This window comes from Apiospora phragmitis (genome assembly GCF_038363925.1).
Source record: "Apiospora phragmitis strain CBS 135458 chromosome Unknown utg000004l:1.0-3135199.0:1.0-3139288.0, whole genome shotgun sequence".
NCBI lineage: Eukaryota > Fungi > Ascomycota > Sordariomycetes > Amphisphaeriales > Apiosporaceae > Apiospora > Apiospora phragmitis.
In genome coordinates, this window is record NW_027117402.1 from 2,367,233 (window position 1) to 2,386,828 (window position 19,596).

At 53.7% G+C, this 19,596-nt stretch overlaps 4 protein-coding genes across 4 annotated transcripts; 1 reads left to right on the top strand and 3 right to left on the bottom strand.

The window, feature by feature from the left end:
- Window positions 1–37: 37 nt before the first annotated feature.
- PG994_003866 (uncharacterized protein) lies at window positions 38–1,183 on the bottom strand (the record flags this gene model as incomplete). The annotated part of the gene is made up of 1 exon (XM_066855275.1): window positions 38–1,183. The coding sequence occupies one exon, from the start codon at window positions 1,181–1,183 to the stop codon at window positions 38–40; it is 1,146 nt and encodes a 381-aa protein (XP_066719553.1).
- A 4,063-nt stretch (window positions 1,184–5,246) lies between these two features.
- Window positions 5,247–8,016, top strand: PG994_003867 (BRCA1 C Terminus domain-containing protein; the record flags this gene model as incomplete). The annotated part of the gene is made up of 2 exons (XM_066855276.1): window positions 5,247–5,351; window positions 5,425–8,016. The coding sequence occupies 2 exons, from the start codon at window positions 5,247–5,249 to the stop codon at window positions 8,014–8,016; spliced, it is 2,697 nt and encodes an 898-aa protein (XP_066719554.1).
- A 987-nt stretch (window positions 8,017–9,003) lies between these two features.
- Window positions 9,004–11,418, bottom strand: PG994_003868 (uncharacterized protein; the record flags this gene model as incomplete). The annotated part of the gene is made up of 2 exons (XM_066855277.1): window positions 9,004–10,710; window positions 10,765–11,418. The coding sequence occupies 2 exons, from the start codon at window positions 11,416–11,418 to the stop codon at window positions 9,004–9,006; spliced, it is 2,361 nt and encodes a 786-aa protein (XP_066719555.1).
- Window positions 11,419–16,750: 5,332 nt separating this feature from the next.
- PG994_003869 (uncharacterized protein) lies at window positions 16,751–19,587 on the bottom strand (the record flags this gene model as incomplete). Its single annotated transcript, XM_066855278.1, has 2 exons — window positions 16,751–19,354; window positions 19,408–19,587. 2 exons carry the CDS (start codon window positions 19,585–19,587, stop codon window positions 16,751–16,753), a joined length of 2,784 nt encoding a protein of 927 aa, XP_066719556.1.
- Between the last annotated feature and the right edge of the window lie 9 nt (window positions 19,588–19,596).

Here is a 19,596-nt window from a genome sequence, read left to right on the forward strand (position 1 = left end):
TTCCCTCCTTGGGCAAAGATAGTACCAGCATAACTCATCAGCGGTCGTCAAGGTGATACTGTCGCCGCACCACCCGCTCCGTCGTCGTGTACGGGTCGTCCGACGAGCTCCGCCGCAGCGTCGTGACCTGGTGCTCGACGTAGCGAGGCTCACGCTCACGGTAGACGACAGCATTCCGACGATCATCATTATCGTCATCGCCATTGTGCCGCCTCGTGGAGTAGTAAGAGCGGCCACCGCCATCGCCATCGTGGTAGTAGTAGTGCTGCGACGAGGCCGACGACGACCTCCGGCGATCGCTATTGCCTCGGCTGCCGTCCTCTATGTAGTGCTGCTGCGGCGGCTCTCGTCTCGTGCTGGCAGGTCGGAAACCTCGGTCGGCGGTGACGGTGCCGACTACGGTGTACCTAGGATCACCATCTGAACGGCCCCTGGACGGGGCCCGCCGGATCGGCTCGTCTCCGTACACCACGCGCTCGACCCCTCGACCCCTGTACACCTGAGCGGGTGGACGACCTTCGTCGACACTGCACCGTCTCCGCTGCGAAGCCGAGCGAGGACGAGGGCGATGGTGGTGGTCGTAATACTCTTCCTCGCGCCCTCTGTTGTTGTCCCGCCTTCTGCGGTCTTGTTGTCGCCTGGCCTCCTCCCACTCCTCCTTTTCGCCGTAGGTGATGCCTCGGGGCCAGAAGCGGTTGGCCACGTACGTCGCGGCCGCGACTGAGCCTAGAAACACCAGGGATGTCTTGAGCGTAGTATTGTTACTGCTGCTGCTGCTATTTCCTTTCACTTTGTCCTTGGCGTGGTCTTTGGCGGTGGTGATCTCGTCCTTGATCTTCTCCTTGACCTGGTCCTTGAGAAATGATACCGAGGGCCTCCTCTTCCTTGCTCCGTCTTTGTCCTGCTGCTGCTGCTGCTGAGGTGGTGTCAGGGGCCGGCTGGTTGTGAACGACTCACGCCGTCGAGATGAGTGCTGATGCGGCGGAGGTTGTGGTGAGCCCCTATTCCGCAACGGATCGTTAGGGGATACGGAGGAGGACCATCTGGCGCTGCTCCGGCGCGTGGTGGTGGGGTAGGGGGGTCGGGAGTGGGACCGCGAGCGGGCCGCATAGGGGCTGGGTGAGCGGGAGTCGGCCAGTGAGGAGGAGAGCGAGGGGGTCCTGGTCGGTCGACCTCGTTGCATCTTTACTTGGGGTTGCGGATAGATAGACAAGTAGCGCGCTCCACTCTCTCAGGAGTTGTTTGACTTGCGGAGTCAATAGACCAGATGCTAGGGTATCCCTCTCAAGAGACAGTTCCCATAGACAGCCTCAATTGTGTCTCGGGCTTCAGTCAACTCGATTTCAACGTTTCGATCCTGTTATAGGGCATGCAATAGTAATGTATGAAATTGAATAGAATATCAGAGAGCCACCGCGTGTCGTTAGTATTGATGTGTTAATATGGAAGGCAGTTTGAGTTAGCCTGAAATAGAAGTCAAAGAAGAAGAGACGGAAACTCCGGAAATAGCCATTGACCAGGAATGGGCAATAAGCCCCAGTCAGGACTTGAAGGGGGTGAGAACGAGGCGGCGCACTAAAAACGGAACGTGGCATTCAGGCGAACACCTTGGGTAGTCGTAGCACTCGTGTATTCCCAATCTGCAATTGCCCGTTTCGCATCAGAACAAATGGATCAATGGGGGAAAAAAGGAAACCCATGACTGCCACGGAGCTGCCAAGCTTTTATGTCAAGCTTGAATAATGCCCGGCAGGACAAGAGCTTGGCGGCGGCCTTGTTGTTTCGACTGCAGCCAATCTCTGAAGCGCACCGATTTTTTGTATGCCCCCCTTTTTGGCTAGTGGGCATCTCCGATCTGAATCTGGCCTGATCCCTGGCCCTCGACACACATACATGCAAGCCAGAATCGGCGACAACCTCCTCAACTGGGTTTGTAGGCAATCGACGACTAACTGCGTACAAAGGTTTCGACACGTAGCACTCTTGCCGGGTGGTTGCATCCTGGGTCAGGTACAGAGAATCCAACTGGCCAAACCGACGAGGACTTGGAACGCACCACATCTTACTGCAGGCAGTGATACACGGGGAATGAACGAGATGCGCGTTGGTTTTCTGTTCTGTTCCAATGATGACCGTTGGTGCCGGTGCGTCAGTGGCGCCTCGGATTTGCGCCCGGCTAATGCTGCTGGCTCGGACTATTGTCATGTCTCACCAATGAGATCATATATGCAAGTTCTCAATGGTCTTGTTGTACTCGATGAATATCCTCTCGGCCGATAAGGTCATCCTTATTTAGAGGTCGAACGACGGACATATATGTCGCTTCACCCACTGTGGCACCATGTGTTTTATTTTTGGAGTCGATCACCTATCTTTTATGTTTAGCGTAGTTGCTAACACGTTTGGTGGCACGTGAGTGATCAGTATTGTACATAGGTAGGACAAGTGAAGCACACGTACTCAAACAGGAGAAAAGTTGCCGTCCTTTTTGCATGGCCAAGAAGCTCGATAGCGTGAGGGAGTATTTGCTCGCTTAAGCCAGGTGTAGGTGTACACCCATAGGCGAGCCTGGTTGGGTACTGGTCATTAAGCGTTGCCAGACGTCGGTATGATATCGAGTCATCGACCTAATGGAAATGAAAGACGCGAAAGAAGCAAAATAGTCCAGAAGATATGATGTTCTCAGAGAGGAATGTCCGATTCCCCAGCGACCTTTTCTGCCTCTGCATTGAAACCCAACTTCTCCGTGTGCTTGTAGACTGATTTCGAAAACCAAAGCTGATTGTCCGGGCCAGATCCTCGCCGTGTTCGCGTCTGCCTCCGTTTTACACAACGTCTGCGTCTGGTTCTGCGTGAGCGTGCCTAGGTAGGTTGGTTTCTAGTGAGCATTTGTATATATAGCTTACGTTTCTTCTTTCCTTCGTTGTGATACTACCTGCAGCTCGGGTTCTTTCCTTTCTTTACAGCTTGAATTTGGTAAGAAATCCCCTCGACGTAATGATTCACCATAAAGACACGTACGATAAGGATACGCCCCGCAAAACTGTTGTCACACGCAAAAGTGGAACTCCACTATACACGTGCGATATAGTGGTATGCGTACTCTAATGCGACAACTGTCGAGAAGCCGAGAGACAGGTAGTGGTGTTGAAAAACCAGCGGGAGTCAAAGCCCTTCTTTCGAGTCCGGTCAGGTTGGCAGGCTATGCGTAATTACAAAGTCAAGTACCAAGAGCAAGAGCGGTCGTCCGCTGTTATAACCATCGATACCAGTTTGGAGGAAGCTTGGCCTGACGGGAAAAACTACATGTCAATAACCACGAGACTTGCAACGGATGAGATCTCCAGAGGAAGAATAAGCTGGTGGTGGTGGGATTTGCCACTAATCAGGTACGCAGCGCTGAACAGAGGAACACCTAACCAGTGCGGGGGGTAAGGAAGCCCATGTCTGCCTGAGGGTGTTTGTCGTATGATTTTGCTTATGGAGAGGTACACAGTTCGAGTCACCCCGAAAGCGCCCTGCAGACGTACAGGAACACAAAGGAGACGCCATCAAAGGGAGAGACAGCAGGAACAAAGGAAATAGGAAAATATTATGCCTTCCTATTATAAAGAACAAGAGGAGGAGAAGCAAAAAATAAACTAAACTGTCTACTAGGCCCTCTACGGAGCGCCCCCTTCTGAGCTTGCAACTGATACTAATTAAGTGTTTTGTTTCTGTGTGTCCCTTATATTGTAACCATTAGATTGTGACCCTCCTCTTTACTTTGAGGTTCAGAAGCTCGCTCTTAACAGGAGCATTGACCACTATGCCTTGCCTGTTTCCGCGTATTTCTTTCTACGAGGTTCATCGTACAGACCGTTGCACCAACGCGCCCGACTCCCCAGCGGTGATGAAAAGCCGACTTATTGGGCATGATGTAGGGTGGTTCAGTTTGCTGATTTCTTTAGATAAGATATGGGCGGCAGGCCATTGGAGGGGAGGGGGATTGTGCAGAAGAATGGTCAAGGTGGCCTGCCACCTTGACCACCACCTAGAGTGTTCTGGCACATTGGCGGAGCAACCACCATGGTCTCCTATCCAACCATCATTCAATCAGATCGAGCCTCCTTCTAGGTTCTCTGTATTTTTTAACTCGTGATCACCCAACTTGGTATACACATTAATCTGATACTTGCTGGGCCTGTAGACCACCACACATGAGCAACACCTGGGTGGTCTGCCACTACATATTTCATCGTTACAGCACTAACTACAGCACTATAGGAATTCCACTACTCACTTCATAGGATCAATTGTAAATGGACATGAGGAACCCAAATACAATACATGAGGTCATCGTGAGCTCCCCATGGCCATTCATACAAGCAAACCTCTGAGCTACCAGCATCATCAGGACTGCCAATTTAATAATATCTACGGCATATTAAAACAAGAAATGGACGTTTGATCGTATTCAGGGCTAATAATGATGTTCAAAACGCAGCCCATGTAGCACAAGCCTGTTTCCCGAGTGTCCTCGTTGCTGTGATGCCATCGTCAGTCGTCAGGGACTATGCCCTTCACACCAAGCCACTTTCCAAGCCTGCTAAACATCAGCATGGGCAGCTGATTCCGGTAGACGTGTGAATATGCCCTCCTATCTCTGTAAATCATTTCCTCTGCTTGCTCTACGAAGTAGCCGATCTGAACAGTGTTCTTTGTATTAGTTGCTGCCCAAGCTAGCCAATTAGCCACCAGTTCCATCAGTCTACTACAAGCATAAAGTCAGAACCGCAGAAGCATCGATGTCCTAAAGAAGCCATATAAAATATTCGTTATGAGAGTGATGATAGCCGATGGTATTGAGTAATAAGTGTTTCTTCTCTACAAAAGGACGAGATGACGTTGAGAAAGACGAGGGCGCTAACCAGAACGCGATAAGTGGAGCCCGACATGCCCCCCACTTTGCACCCGCCCTACTCCCATTAGATCGTCCATCAATTCGATTCGGCTCAACGCGACTTTGCCTGGGCTTGACGCGCCACAATTAAATTGATTGGATTGATTATTCGAAGCAACATTGGCAACGGTACTTACCTTTTGGACTACATGTACACTCAAAACACCCAGTCAATACCTGCATTTGGTTTATTTACCTGTACTGTTTTCTTTTCCAACACCTGCCACCCAAACCACTGTCTTTCGTCCTCTCTTGGTTGCCAGTTACCTGCCTGGAATGCCTCACTGCTGTTGCTAAGCCAGCGATGAACTCGCCGCCTACCTCAGAGACTGGTGGGACGGCCTTCGACCCCTCGCAACCCTTTGCTGGTGTTGTCGTCTGCTGCACAAGCATCCCGCCCGACCAAAGAGTAAGTTTGATCTCCGATTGGACTTGTGCCGTTGCCATGTGTCTGGACACTGATATGGCCCCCTCCACTACAGACCGAGATCGCGACAAGGACGGCCGATCTGGGAGGCATTCACAAGTATGACCTCACCCCCGACGTAACCCACCTCATCGTCGGCGACTACGACACCCCGAAGTACCGCCATGTCGCCCGCGAGCGCCCCGACATCAAGCCCATGGCCGTGGGCTGGATCAACGCCGTCCGCAGCCTCTGGGTCGAGGACCAGGACATCGACTTCGCCGCGCTCGAGGCCCAATGGCAGCTCAAACCCTTCGAGGCGCGCGGCGCGAACCCGGACAGCCCCCACGCCGAGGAGCGCGAGCCCGGGCGGCTGCTGGTCTGCCTCACGGGCTTCGACGAGGCTGACCGCCTGTACATCGAGGAGACGGTGAAAGCGAACGGCGGCGAGTACACGGGCGACCTCTCGAGGAAGGTCACCCACCTGATCGTCTGCAAGCCCGAGGGCAAGAAGTACATGGCCGCCCGCGACTGGGACATCACCACCGTCTCGCTCGAGTGGCTCAACGACAGCGTCGACCGGGGCATGATCCTCGACGAGGCCTGCTACGACCCGCTGTTCCCCAAGGAGCGCCAGGGCAAGGGCGCGCGCAAGGAGCTCAAGCGGCTCCCGATCTCGGCGAAGCGGCCGCGCGACGGCTCCGCGGCGCCCCCGGAGGAGGGGCGCAGGAAGCTCCGGAAGACGGCGAGCATGAAGCTCGCCAAGGGCGGCAACAACATCTGGGGCGAGATGATTGTGAAGCGGTCGTCGATGGACCTGTCGAGGCCGGCCCTGGACTCGCGGGCGGCCAGCATGTCGGCTATCGATCAGGTCGCCGAACCGCAGCAAGCGTCGGAAAGCAGCCAACCCGCGCGTTCCATGTCGAGCGCGGACCCTACACCCCTCCCCGAAGGCGGCGTGTTCTCGTCATGCTGGTTCTTCGTTCACGGATTCCCTACAAACCGTTCCCAGATCGTCTGCGAGCACTTGGTGTCACATGGCGGAGAAGTCTCCTCTTCACTGGCCGATGTGGCGTCTTCGTCACACCCCGAACCAGCCGACCAGCGCTTCTTGATCGTGCCACAGACCTCTCAGCCCGATACGCATCCTACCATACCCGAAGGTGTTCATATTATTACCGAGTTCTATCTTGAGCGGTGCATTCATAACAGACGTCTATTCCACCCGAACGAGCATGTTCTGGGGCGACCATTCCCCCTATTCCCCATCGATGGATTCCAGGAGCTTACCATCTGCACCGCCGGCTTCAAGAATGAGCAGCTGAACCAAGTCGAGAAGACCGTGTCGCAACTGGGCGCCAAGTATGCCGAGAGGCTGAACTCGCAGAGCTCATTACTGGTTTGCCCCTCGATCAAGGACGTCCGGAGGCAGAAGTTGGATTTCGCCATTCTCTCCAAGATCCCCGTGGTGAATGCCGAGTGGCTCTGGCAGTGCATCTCGACTGGCTGCCTGGTCCCCTGGTGGGAGGAGTACATGTTTCCCGAGTTGAAGCAGCGACACTCCATCGACGTCGATCCAGACCTCCAGAGGCACAACCAAAAGCTGGCGAGGACGAGGTCCGAACCTTTATACAAAAAGCCGAAACCAGGCCGCCGCTCTCAGGGTAGTGTGATTGACGGAAGCGCCTTCAGGGATGACAATAAAACCCCGACGACGAACAATGCTGGGCCCGAAGAAACTTCACACTACGAAACTGCACCCACCCACCCGCAAGGATTTTCCGATACAGCCCCCGAACCTCAACCTCTCTCTGAAGCATCTGGGGCGTCTTTGAACAGCAACGGCAAGCCTTCATCAAAGTCGCCATCGAAACCCGACGATGACTCGAATCGAAAGCCTTTGCGGCGCTTTCAGTCGGGCGGCACCGTAGCTGACTCAGAAGGCGGTGAAGGTTTTGATGAGTCGGACGACGACACAGCTTCCATCCGGCTGCCTCCCTCGGCTGAGGACCTGGCACGCTCGCGCAAACGGAAAGCCGAGGCGGAAAAGGAGGCAGTAGCCGCAGCAGCAGCGGAAAAGGAAGCCGCGATGGCTAAAGAGGCAGCGGTAAAAGAGGCGGCGAAGAAGGCCGAGCGCGAGGCCCTGGCCAACCGTCTCGTCGACCTGATCCCGAACGGCGCCGCCGGCGATAGTTCGGCGCGTTCTCCCCGGCGCAAGCGCAAAGTGTTCGGGCGAGCCATTAGCAACGCGTCGGCCGCCTCTTCGGCGAGTGGTGGCGGCGGTGGCGATAGTAATAACGTTGTCGACGCCGCAAGACCCGCGTCATCCCTGAGCGCAGGGTCTACTGCCACCAAAATAATGCCGACGCGCATAGATTCCCTCAACAGCCTCGAGGGCGGGTCCGCCAGCCAGGACAACACCATGCTGGACGAGGACGGCGCTTCGGGCAAGCCGCCCGCGACGCAGATCAACTACGATAATCCCGAGGCCACGCGGCATCGGGCCGTCGTCATGGCGCGCATGAAGGGTAGTGGCAGCAGCGCGGCCATCGAGGAGAAGAAGGTTCGGCAGAAACAGCAGCAGGAGCAGCCCGTCACGATGGAGACGCTGCGGGCGGACGGGGATTCGGCCGCGAGTGGGGCGGTGAGGAGGAGTCGGCGTCGTTGAATGAGTGTGATAATAATGAGATTAAGAATATATACAATACATGGTGATGGATGATGGCTACGGGGAGGAGGGAGATGGGGGTGTGAGTGTGGCGAAATTATTGGTTTGACGATCACGAACGAGATGGGAAGAGAGTATGGGAGATATTTTATGCCTGTTGTATGTATGTATGGCGTATTGGTGTCTGCCTTTTTATTCTGCATCAACATAGGATCATGACACGAAATGACAAGGCATTGCGTTGTTTTGGAACCCAGCTTTTTTTTATCATAGATATTTACAGGATGATCAATATATCTTGTTAATCAAGTAACGTACCTACCGAGCCTACTATCTTACTCGGGTGTGCTGCGCACTTGGTTCCCCCCGAATGTCTCGACTTTCTGTCTCTATAGGGCAGCCTGGCATGCCCGGTTAGAAGTAATCAATCAGTTAGTCAATTAGTAGGTAAACACACTGAGTAGGCATGCCAAGCTGCCCTGTAGAGAAAGAAAGCGGACCATAGAGACGACAATTCATGTTGGGGGTGAGACGTGCGTACAGAAGGAAGTGCGCATGCACGCATCTTTTCATTTCCAGGTAGAATTTATGTTTGACAAATCCAAATGAGCAACTTTCCTCCTACGGGTATCATCATATCACACTTTCCCCTCCCAACCATGTCCTCCCTTATATTGTATCCTAACACATCCTCCCGCCATCGTATCATACATATGAAAATCATGCAGCTCGATACTACACTACACATACACATATAGCGACAGTGCGTGCATTATAGTTATAATCCCCCACCTCCCCTTAACTTCAATCTTAGTCGAACAAAACCGGACATAGAACGTAGAATCGTAGCAGATCGTAATAGCCTCCCTCTTCTCGTTTTCCTGGCCATCATCAACCAAACACCCCTTTCTCCTTATTTTTGTTTTGTTTTGTTGGGGGCCTGTCTCTGTCAAGGCCCAGCCCCGAGACATGTAGGTTAGGATATCTTTACAGACCGGCAGCCGCCTCAGTAAGAACGCTGAGGAGACTGGCGGCGGCACCACCGATACCCACGGCGCGAAGCGTCTCGCCCCGGGCCTTCTTCCGCGCCACACGATCCTCGCTCCGGTCGGCGTCATCACGGTACCGGTCCCGGTCACCGCGGCGGCGGGCGCTGTACCGATCCCCTCGCGGGCGCGTGGTAGTGTCGGCGCTGCCGCCGTGGTGATGCCTGGAGTGGTGCCCTCTACGGTAGTCATCCTCGCTGCCACGATGCCCCCGATCTCGTTCTCGATCTCGTGCCGAAGGGTCGCGATGATGGTCCCTGTCGTCGAGGGAGCGGGCCGCGTAGCGATCCTCGCGGTATCGCCGATCGTCTCGGTCTCTGTGACTGCTGCGTGACTGCGGTACGGACCGTGGAGTCGATCCATCATTGAGCACCTTGGGCTCGGGATCAAAGCGCACATGCGGCTCGTCGTTCTTGTTCTTCAAAATCGGCTTGGGCTTCACCGTAGCGGCAGGACTGGGCCCGTTTCCCCTCTCTTTATCTGGAGGAGGGACAATAAAAGGGTAGAATCTAGTTCCCTTTTCATTGCCATCTTCGCGAGACTGGCCGTCCTTGGAGTCTTCAGAGTAGGAGCCGCGGCCATTTCGAGATTGGTAAGCTGGAAGCTCCTCCTCATCGGAGCTAGAGCCGGATGAATCAAACAGGTCGGAGCTTGAAGAGGACTGAGAATCGGCGCGAGGTCTGCTGCCGGCCCCGTTGGGAGCCCTCTTCTGCGCTTCGACATCCCAGTTCTTGTACTTGTCCGGGTAATACCTTTGGGTCTCGCTGCGCTCCCTGGGTTTGCGCTGTTTCATACGCCTCTTGCGTACTTCTGCGCTGCGGCGCGCAAACTCGCTGATGTCCTCCTTGGAAAACATACCAAGAATAGCGACAAAGTCTGGACGCGCCTCGAAACGCACGCCCGCTTGGTGCAGCACCTCGGGAGAGACAAGAGACCTTTTGATGCGTGTCCACGAAGCGTCCAAGGGTATGTCATGCCCCTGGGAGTCGGGCGCTAGGCGGGAGCAGCGTTGCGATTGTCCCGTGGGATAAGGTGCGACGCCCGGGATCGCCGGGGCCGAGAGAGAGTTGGGGTGGAGTACGGGAGGAGGCGAGCTCCCGTAAGATGGAGGTGGGACATGGTCAGCCGAGGGAAGAAGACCGGCGTTAGGTGGAGGAGGAAGGTAATGATTTTGCGGCGAGGTGCCAGGGCTGGGACCGGTGGTATAGTTTGAAGGGGGTTGAAGGTGCATGTTGTCCATAGCGATGGCCAAGTCAGCCTCACGTTTATCTATGGCCATGAGATCGCGCGTAGAAATGACCAGAGCCATCGAATCATCAGTACGGCCGTCCATATCGTCATCCGAGTAACGCCTGTCGTAGGACAGGCCGGTGGACTGCTGTGTGAGACTTGACGGATACGGTGATTGTTTCTCCGGTTGGCGCCGTTCCTCTTTGATGGAAGGGAAAAACTTCTCATTATCGATAGTCGGGTACATCTCCTTCGGACTCAACTCATCAGCAGCCGATGGGTAGGGAGGGTATGGCGCGACGGCGAGCGAAGGTTTTTGGGACTCGTAGCTCTCGAGAAAACCACGAACAGTAGGCGTGACGCCGCCAGAGATTGATCGTTGCTCATCAAGCTGCCTGATGTAAGCGCGAAGAACATCCTGGACAGAGTTAGTAAGCAGATCGCGATAACTGACGGGAATGAGTGGACGCACCTGATTCCTTCTGAGGACATCTCTCGAGAAACCTTCGTGCTCAAGTTCGTCCCTGAACTGTCGCCAGAGGCCATCATCAACCACGCTAGCACCCGCATCCGAGCTCTCGCGCTGGAAGATCCTCGCGGCAATCACATCAACCTTGTCCTTGATGGATTCCAGGTTCGCGCTGCTGGTATCTACTGCGGGATGTGACCTGGCAGGATTGTGCAGCTGAACCGTGTCGAGGAACATGTCAATATTGAGTCGTTGGTTAGCCAGCTTGGTGCGGATCAGGGCGATCTTGTCACGTTCGAAACCATTCAGCGAGGACGCATCTCGGCCGTCTCCGTCGCTACCGCTCCCAGGACCACCGCGTCTCCCCAGGATGGTATCGAGTTGCTGTAGAGTGAACTCACAGTCCTCCAGGATGGGCGTGAGCTGTCTGATGTAGCGCGATTTATCGCCCGAGTTGAGTAAAGAATCCGGGTCCTCGGCCTCTGCTTTCAGATGCTTCAATACCGTATGCAGCCCGTAGACTATCATAGACACGTCGGAAAAGTCTGTGCCAGCCTTCCGGGCCCGTCGAAAGAGCTGGCGCGCAAAGGCGTCGACCTTGTCAATGTCGGCAGCCGACGATGCCTGGGCGGCTGTTCCATAGCCGTTGGTCGTCATCACGATGTGATACTTTGGGGACCAAGTCCCAGTTTGCCGTGAGTCGATCAGTACTGAGACCAGTCGTGTTGTTGTTGTTGTTGTTGTTGTTTATTGTTGTCTCACGAAGCCGTAGCAGAGAGAATACAGAGATGTGAGTCAATATGACGGGTCAGGTCATAAGTATGGATGGGAGACCAAAGGTAGAAGAAACATGTGGTGTGTAAAGTAAGATTAACAAGTTGATCTGTTTAGGTCATGTAGTAAGTAGTAATGTAGGGTAAAAGGATGGACATGACGGGAAGAGACCGAGCGAACGTGTAAGCGTGCTGGGTGCAGGACATAGTGGAGAGTATCCCCATACGACCGGGGGGTCAGCTGCTGGGCTGGTGACCCCTGTAGAGTTGTAGGCGCCCCCCAACCTAGCCCCCTTGGCTTGGCCACTCCAGGTACCAGTACATGTACCGAACGAGTAGAGAACCCTTGACGTAGCAGACCCAAGCACTCCAGGTGCGTGAACCAGTGGTATGTGCCTTGCGTGCCTAGCTGACAAGCAGACTAGCTGCTATACTGTAAATACCGCCAGATGCCAGACTGTGTTCTCCGAAGTGTGCAAAAGCAAAAAGAGAAGCAGCCCCCATCAGTTATTGGAGATGGGGCCCTGAAGGAATCTCAACAGGATTCTGTCAGGGTATGTGGGGGACGGAAATAGAAGAAAAGGCCCTTTGGTTCACTCGAAGCAGTCTCAGAGGTAGACAAAAGTGGACAGTGGACAGCGGATAGACTTGATAGTCACTGCGCTGCTGCGCATTGGGAGAGGGTACACTGCGTGGCTTGCAAAGTAGCGTATTGTATCAAATGGGTAGTCGAACAGAAGTCGAAGCCGTTTTCGAATGCCGCAATAGGATGTCAGTTACCATCGGCTGTATGTTTATTGTAATCGACACATATTGATACCTTTGCGGTGTGCTGTGGCCTGGCATTCGTTCGTCTAGTCTTCCCTTTCCCGTCCTTGCCCCTTGCCGAATCGCTCGACTGACGCATGCCGCGAGAATCAATTCGAAAAATAAACACACGAGGACGTAAGGAATGTACACACACACAAGCGGCGGAAGATCTATCTGTCCTGAGATCGGCACGGCAATTACCTGCTTCCATGTCGCCCAAACCGTTTCGATTCCTGCGACAAAGTTAGTAGCCTCTAACGGTGTTATCTGCGACTTATTATTATTTTAGTCCGAAGGTAACTTAAAGAAGTCTGTGGGCTGGGGCCTGTGGAATTCCATGTCTGGTGTGGTGGCAGTTTGGGGTGGTAGCTGTACCAGACAGACAGAGTGTGCTGGGCTGCTATGGTGACGTGACGTCTTTTCCCCAATTACGGGCTAACCACCATGGGGGAAACATATGTCATCATAACTCGGACCCTTGAGACAAGGCTAGCCAATGACGTGGTGAATCATCTCATCCTCAAGACTTTTTAGCGGGGACCATCCCCATGAAAATGAAATCCAAGAAAATCCCATGCCCAAAATATTGAAATGACCGGGACCAGGGTCTTCAACGGGCGATTTGTTGGAAGGATGCGCTTGGATGGGGGAAGGGAAGGGAGGATGCGATCATCGATATGTGTGTGCCTGTGTGTGCTTCGCATTGAAGTTGAAACACTCCGCCAGCCAACACTACCAACAACACGGGCGACAAACACCGATTTAGGTTAAGGTACCGACACAGGCGCCGAGGCACGCCATCAATCTGCATTGGAAGTTTGGAACTCGTGAAGCTCCAGCGCTACTGAACGTGCATATACGTATCCTGCCATCAGTGGCCGGACCCGCGGCCTTGGTTCTCCGCTCTCCCACTCGAACACTCCCACATGGTCAGCTAAGCAAAGATGGATGCATGTGCTGCTGTTGCTGCTGCTATTACTTTTGCTATTATTACTTACTCCCACCAGCCACGCAGCTACTACATTGCTACGTTAGAGATTGTCGCTGCAACGCAACGCTGCGCCCGCCACTCACTTGATATTTCTCGAGAAAAATCAAGTGTCGTCTGCATCTAGATGCCCGATAGTTGGAAGGCGAATGGAGCCGCATGCAGAAGAAGGCGACGGCAATCAATAGAAAACGAGAAGGACTGTGGGACTCGGGCAGAAACTCGGAGGGTTCCTTCTTCTTCTTCGCCATGCTCCTCGCGAAGGCTGGAAGGCTCGCAGGCGGCGGCTATACCCGACAAACAGATTCGAAACCGTTCCCGGATTCCCTCGTAATTCTCAGCAAAGATAAGGTAAGCATCACGTATCCCGACACCGATCCGGTATGAAGCTCGCCTGCCTAACCTGTTTTGTTTCATCGGATAAGACGTGAAATATTTACTCTGTGTAACGGCCACCTTGACCACCGGCGTGACAACCTCTACAATCTGTCGGACCTCTCTGTACACGGCCTCTGGCTGGTCAATTTACAAATTACAAACGAGGCAGCAGCAGCATAACATGGCATGGCATGCAGCACGTCTCGAACTGGTGATTGCCAATGTCCTAGGCGTTGGCGCACCGCCAATCAGGCTGCGCCGACCACTACGATTGGGCGATGTGCGTGCACCAACACTAGTTGACTTATCACCATAGTAATATTTCAGCTATATATACGATGCGGACTGCTGCAGATTGCATCGTGGTACAAGGTTTGTTTGCCATCCAATTGTGACCCTCTTTACCACGACGAAGACGCGTATTGATGGCACTGCTTTGTTGTCAACCGGGGCCCTGAGTCATGTCGATGTCGATATGGTATGCATACACCTACGTAGTGGTATGATATCCATATTGGTATGTACGTAATATCGGCCTTGCAGTCAGGTTCACATCACCGCGTTGCATTGGACATCAAGGGCCTCAACCTTAATTGCGGCTGGGTGCTGTGGTGGATTCCTCTTTCGGTCCAGGCAGCAGCAAGCATGCACCCTCGACCTTGCCGTCGCTGATATGATATTGCATTCGGCAGTGCTTCGCCCGCAGTTGCCGCTGGCGTTCTTTTGGTGCAGCAAGCCAGTCAGAACTCACCTAAGCTTCGCAAGATGTCTACGGTTGAGAACATCGATTGACCAGGGAGATATACGGGACGGAACACACGGAGATCTACAAAGCGAGGTCTCCAATCCCGGATGGATGGAGATAGTGGGTGCACAACAATCAATCCGCAACTGCAGCGTACAACCAGAACTTACAAGAACTATCCGGCTGCATTGGATGTTTTGTGATTATGTCCGTCTGCCTGATCGCCATCTGAGATAGACGGATGCAAGTCAATTGGTGCCAACATACACATCTTAGCTGAAGGAACCACGATGTCACCATACCAAGGTTTTCTTCGGAGGTACGTCTATGTATGTTGTGTGCCGTTGCACTGGACAGTCAGTCATCAGTTTCGGCCGGGAGGGTGTCACCCCCATCGCACAAGCCAACCCTAACCCTTCAGGCGTCAAATACAATATTGCGTCAGCTTTCGCATGCAGGTGTTATCGAACCTATTGTCTCCATCCCTGATCCTTCACCTTGAGTCATAGGTTAACCCAGGTCAACCCAGTGGAAGGGATGGAGTACACCTAGGACTTTTCTTCGGCCAACATCATATCAGGTAACGAGGCTTAGATTATCGGAATGGCTTCCATGCGTCGCCGTGTGTAACCGTCATCTTTCCTTTCTTCCACCCCACATTCCCAGCTTTTCTACGTGTTCGGCACGACGCTGCATGGCTTAGCCCTCGATTGTGGGGTAAGAAATGTACTCACTATGGTCCATGAGGCTCTCGGCTCGGCTCTCACTCCAATAAACTCCCGTCTCGACCAGCTGACAGGCTCAACCCGAAACTGCTTACCGAGCCCCTACTAGGGGAGCAATGGAGTGGGAATGCGCCTATCATGACGATGCGCTCGAGGTCGAATAATCAGCTAGGCATTTTCGAATACCCCTCGTCCGGCCGCCGCGGAGACTAAGCAAGGAGGCGAAGCAGACGTACAGTCCTCGTGACTCGTTTTTCAAAAAAAAAAAAATTTATTACCGGCGGAGCGGCGGATCTCGGTGGGGCGCTACCTATTTATGGAATGCTTCTAGAAGAAAAAAATGGAGGAAGATTCGGGGGCTGTGAACGGGGGACTTCCATGGAAAGCAGCACCGAGCAGAAGACCGAACTGCTTCACCATGCGACGATCTGCAGGCGCCGCTCTTGTTGGGACGAAAAACTCGCAGCATCATGACGAGCGCTGGGGGGTCGCCTACTACAGCAGTCTGCAGGCAGGCAGGGTATTGTCATCCTGGAACCCGGCCAAAGGTTTGCGAACTAAGCAGCCCTCACAACAGCTAGATTGAGGCTGATGGCAGAGCAGATGTCACGGACTCTACATTCGCTATACTCCGGTCTTTTGGCTCACTTGGTGAATGAAGGCCCCAATTCGCAAGTCGGCGAATGCCTACATATATACATACTAAGATGGCTACGGTGAATAATACGCCCTGTAGTAAGTAACAGGCATTTGATTGAATCATGGTGATGACCAGTTGGAATCATTCGTTCATCTTGCATATACCAATCGGCCTAGCAAACCACCTATGACATCCCTTGATGTCAACATTAGAGAGAGATACACCAGTAGAGAGAGAGAGAGAGAAAAGCGCCAACAGGGCTTCCTTGCTCCTAGAGGAAAAAGAGACTGCTGGCTATGTATGTATGTACATAGAAGAAACCTGCCGTGTACTTCGCGCCCCAAACCGTCGGTAGCTATCTCGTAAAGGGGCTTTCGGACATCGTGATCATCCCGGTCCCGGGAGTTTGGAGGACAGTGAGTGCATGCATGGTATAGCAAGGCTGGCGAATGAGCAGCGGTGTTCCTCGTCTATCTATCTGCAGAAAAAGCCAAGTAGGCAATAATATACCTGCCTACGTAGAGAGCCGCAAGACATTTCCTGGATTTTGCTTTTTCAAGTCGGCTCGGGCACCGAGCTGAAAAAAACATCCCAATTGTCGAAGTCCAGACCACAGGTGGTGGTGGTGGCTGAATCACATTTGAGTCAATAAGGCTAGGCATGCGGCTCAAGAAACATGAGTCAATTCTACACCTTCATTGGTCTTTATTCGACTGCCTAGAAGTCGCAACAACACGTCTGTCGATCCGTCCCTCCACAGCTCCTCGTCCATTCATTGCAGAACAGCGCTAGCTAACCAAAGCCCCCCCTTCTCGCTTCGCTTCCCCGTAACTCGGGACTTTTACAAACCGCCCCTTAGGGCCCCTTTAGAAAGAGCCTCAAACAAGTCTGCCTGCTGCCCAACGCGGCTCTGCCCGCTCAGATGACTATCTAGATGGCGATCCTCTCCAGAGAGTAGGAACCGACCTGCTGACTACGCAGGTGCCCCGTCTCTCGGGCGGATCTCCTCACGATCTCCCCGCCGGCGACCACCTTCCGCCACTCGACCTGCTGCGACTTGGTCTTGAGGCCCAGCGGCAGCGCCTGGTCGCCCGACTCGCGTACGTTGAGCGCGATGGGCCGCGACACGTCCACCTTCTTGGCCTGCTCCTCGGCCTTCAGCGCCGCCTCGCTGTACTTGAGCATCTGCCCCAGGTAACTCCTAATTGACGAGGCCTCCAGCGAGGCCTCCAGGGCAGCGCCCACTTCCAGTCGCAGCGCCGTGATCAGGTCGCTCGAGCCGTCGCTCGCCAGGATGGCGTCGTTGAGCAGCCAGCCGCCGGGCCCGATGGCGTCCACGCAGCGGTGCAGCAAGTCCGCGATCAGCTTGATCACGCCGTCCGGGGGGGCCTCCATAGTCGGATCCTCCTCGAACTGCGTGTTGTCCATATAACGTGACGGCCATGCCCCCTTGACCAGCTCGACTCGTAGAAGGTGAATGAGGGACAGGATCTCCTCCGGCTTGAAGATAGACCTCAGCGCCTTGACCATGGAAGGCGAAGAACAGTTTCCTAGTTTCTCAAAAGCGGCACTGAGGCTTTCACCATGCACACCTGTGTTGCCATTGATTGCCGACTCAAACTTGAGAATGTCTTGTTCGAGGTTGTCCAGCTCCACCTCCACGTCGTTGCTGTCGTTTTCACCACTTTCTGCTCCCTCAGCGGCTCCGTTGGTGAGAAGTAATGGTGGCGGCTGCTTAGGATCCTGCACACAACCCAGACTCCTCATGATGGTACGAACCGCTAGCACGAGTTCAACAGCACCCAATGAAGTTCCCGAGATATAGATTGCCAACAGCTCCAGCGTAGGGTCGAGCTCCGCTAACCGTAACACGAGCTGTTCAGCCAGGCTCGTGTCGACATCTCGGAGATTGTTTGTCAAGGACCGCAAAGCTGCCTTAACGTTGGTTATCGTCAAGTGGCCTGCATCTAACAGGTAGTTGATGATGTTAGTGTACGGTAGAGTGCATACGAGCACGGGTGCACTGGTGTCGTCGACCTTTTCACCGGTCCACTGAAACGTCCTGCTGATTGCGTACAAAATCCAGCGCCTATCTGCTTGCGGGTAATCGGACCTTGAACTCGGCCACTCCCACTCAGGCAGCGGTTGCTGCTCACCCTTCTTGGAAGAAGCGTTGGCGCCATTGGTCACTTTAGCGTCTTTCAGCTTCAATCCAAACTTTTCAGCAAGGAAGGCCTCGAGAGCTTCGATGTTATCGTCCTCAACCCATTTGTCGGCGCGCTGTAGGTCTTGTGTCCAGCTGTCCCAATAGTCATCTCGTAAAGAGCCTGGAAGAAAACCACTGAAAGTTGATGTGTCCACCTTCGAGCCCGAATCCCGGTTGGTCTTCTTGAATTGCTGCACGCCACGTCCAATCGAATCGATTAGGAGGCCTTCGGCACGACGCTTCTTAGACCGAGTCTTGGGTGCTTCGAGTTGGATGGCAACGAGATTGGTGTCGGATACACCGATAGCGAGCTCTAACCGTGAGAAATAGGCAACTAAGGAGCATCCTTGCTTCGATCCACTGCTCGCGCTTTGAGCTTGTCCGTCCAACTCAGATTTGATTGAGCTCTGTAGAGACTGAAACTGCGGGTTGTAGATATTAAGCAGCGTTGCGCTTGATGTCAAAACTGACGTTTTAGATAGACGCAGGATGGAATTTGCTTCCTCAATTTCCATACGGTGGCTAACCTTGGGGATACTGGTCGTCAAATCATAGACTGTCAGCACACCATTTGACAGGACGGTGAGAGTTCCGGATCGGATGTCAAGGCGAAAGATGGGAGCCTTATTCTCGGAAGTGGGTGAAGCGGGCAACGGAACTGCATTCAGCTGCACAAGACCCCCTGCAGTGGACACTATGGTTTGCGAGCGTGAAAGGGGGCCAAGGATATGAAGATGGCGAACTCGCTGGCCATCAGCCACGATGCTGGAAACAAACAGGAGAAGCTCGACATTGGAGCCATCGCGCGCTGCATTGGAAAGCGAACTGACGGCGTCCCAGTCGCCCTTGAAAAGGCCTTCCACTACTTCGGATATCTGGGCAGATACGCAGTAGTCCAGTCGGAAGTCTTGCTTACTCTCGAAAGCAAAGTCTTGTTGCAAGATGGCAGGGGATGTCTTCCACTTTTGCTGGAGAGTCTCGCTATCAAGTCCCAGAACTTCGCCGTTGCGACGAAGGACCAATACTTCGTCGCTGGGCGCGTCAAGGATCTCGTCATTCTTGGACTCTTGGCTGGGTCGAGTAGTCGAGTAGACGACAGGCTCGGTACTTTGCAGTGACTGGGCTTTTGTGGAAGAGATGGTTTTCCCGGAGGCTTCGATCACGTCTTTGTAGAGCGTCACTTTGTAACTTGGGTCTCGAGTCGCTATATAAGTATACCTGATCACCTCTTTCGACTCGGGTTTCCTACGGCGAATCGAACAAGGTGCGCAGCTGAAGCAGGATTGCGGAGGGATGGGATAGGAAGTGACTAGTCGGGTAGACGATACCTGAGACACATTAGTAGGTGGCGAAGAGGGAGGTATCTCGAAGTGAAGCTTACATCGTAGATATTAACTGCTTCGCCGTCAATTCCCACAGTCACTTCCGGTCGCTTTCTCTTCCGTGAGCCTTCGGTGGTTCCGTAAACCTCGCCAACAATATATTGACCGGTTTTGGGGTCCAGCGGTCGAGGCAAAGTGGTCAGCACATATGGCTTCTGGATCTGGAAGTTGGAAGTCATCTTGGCCGT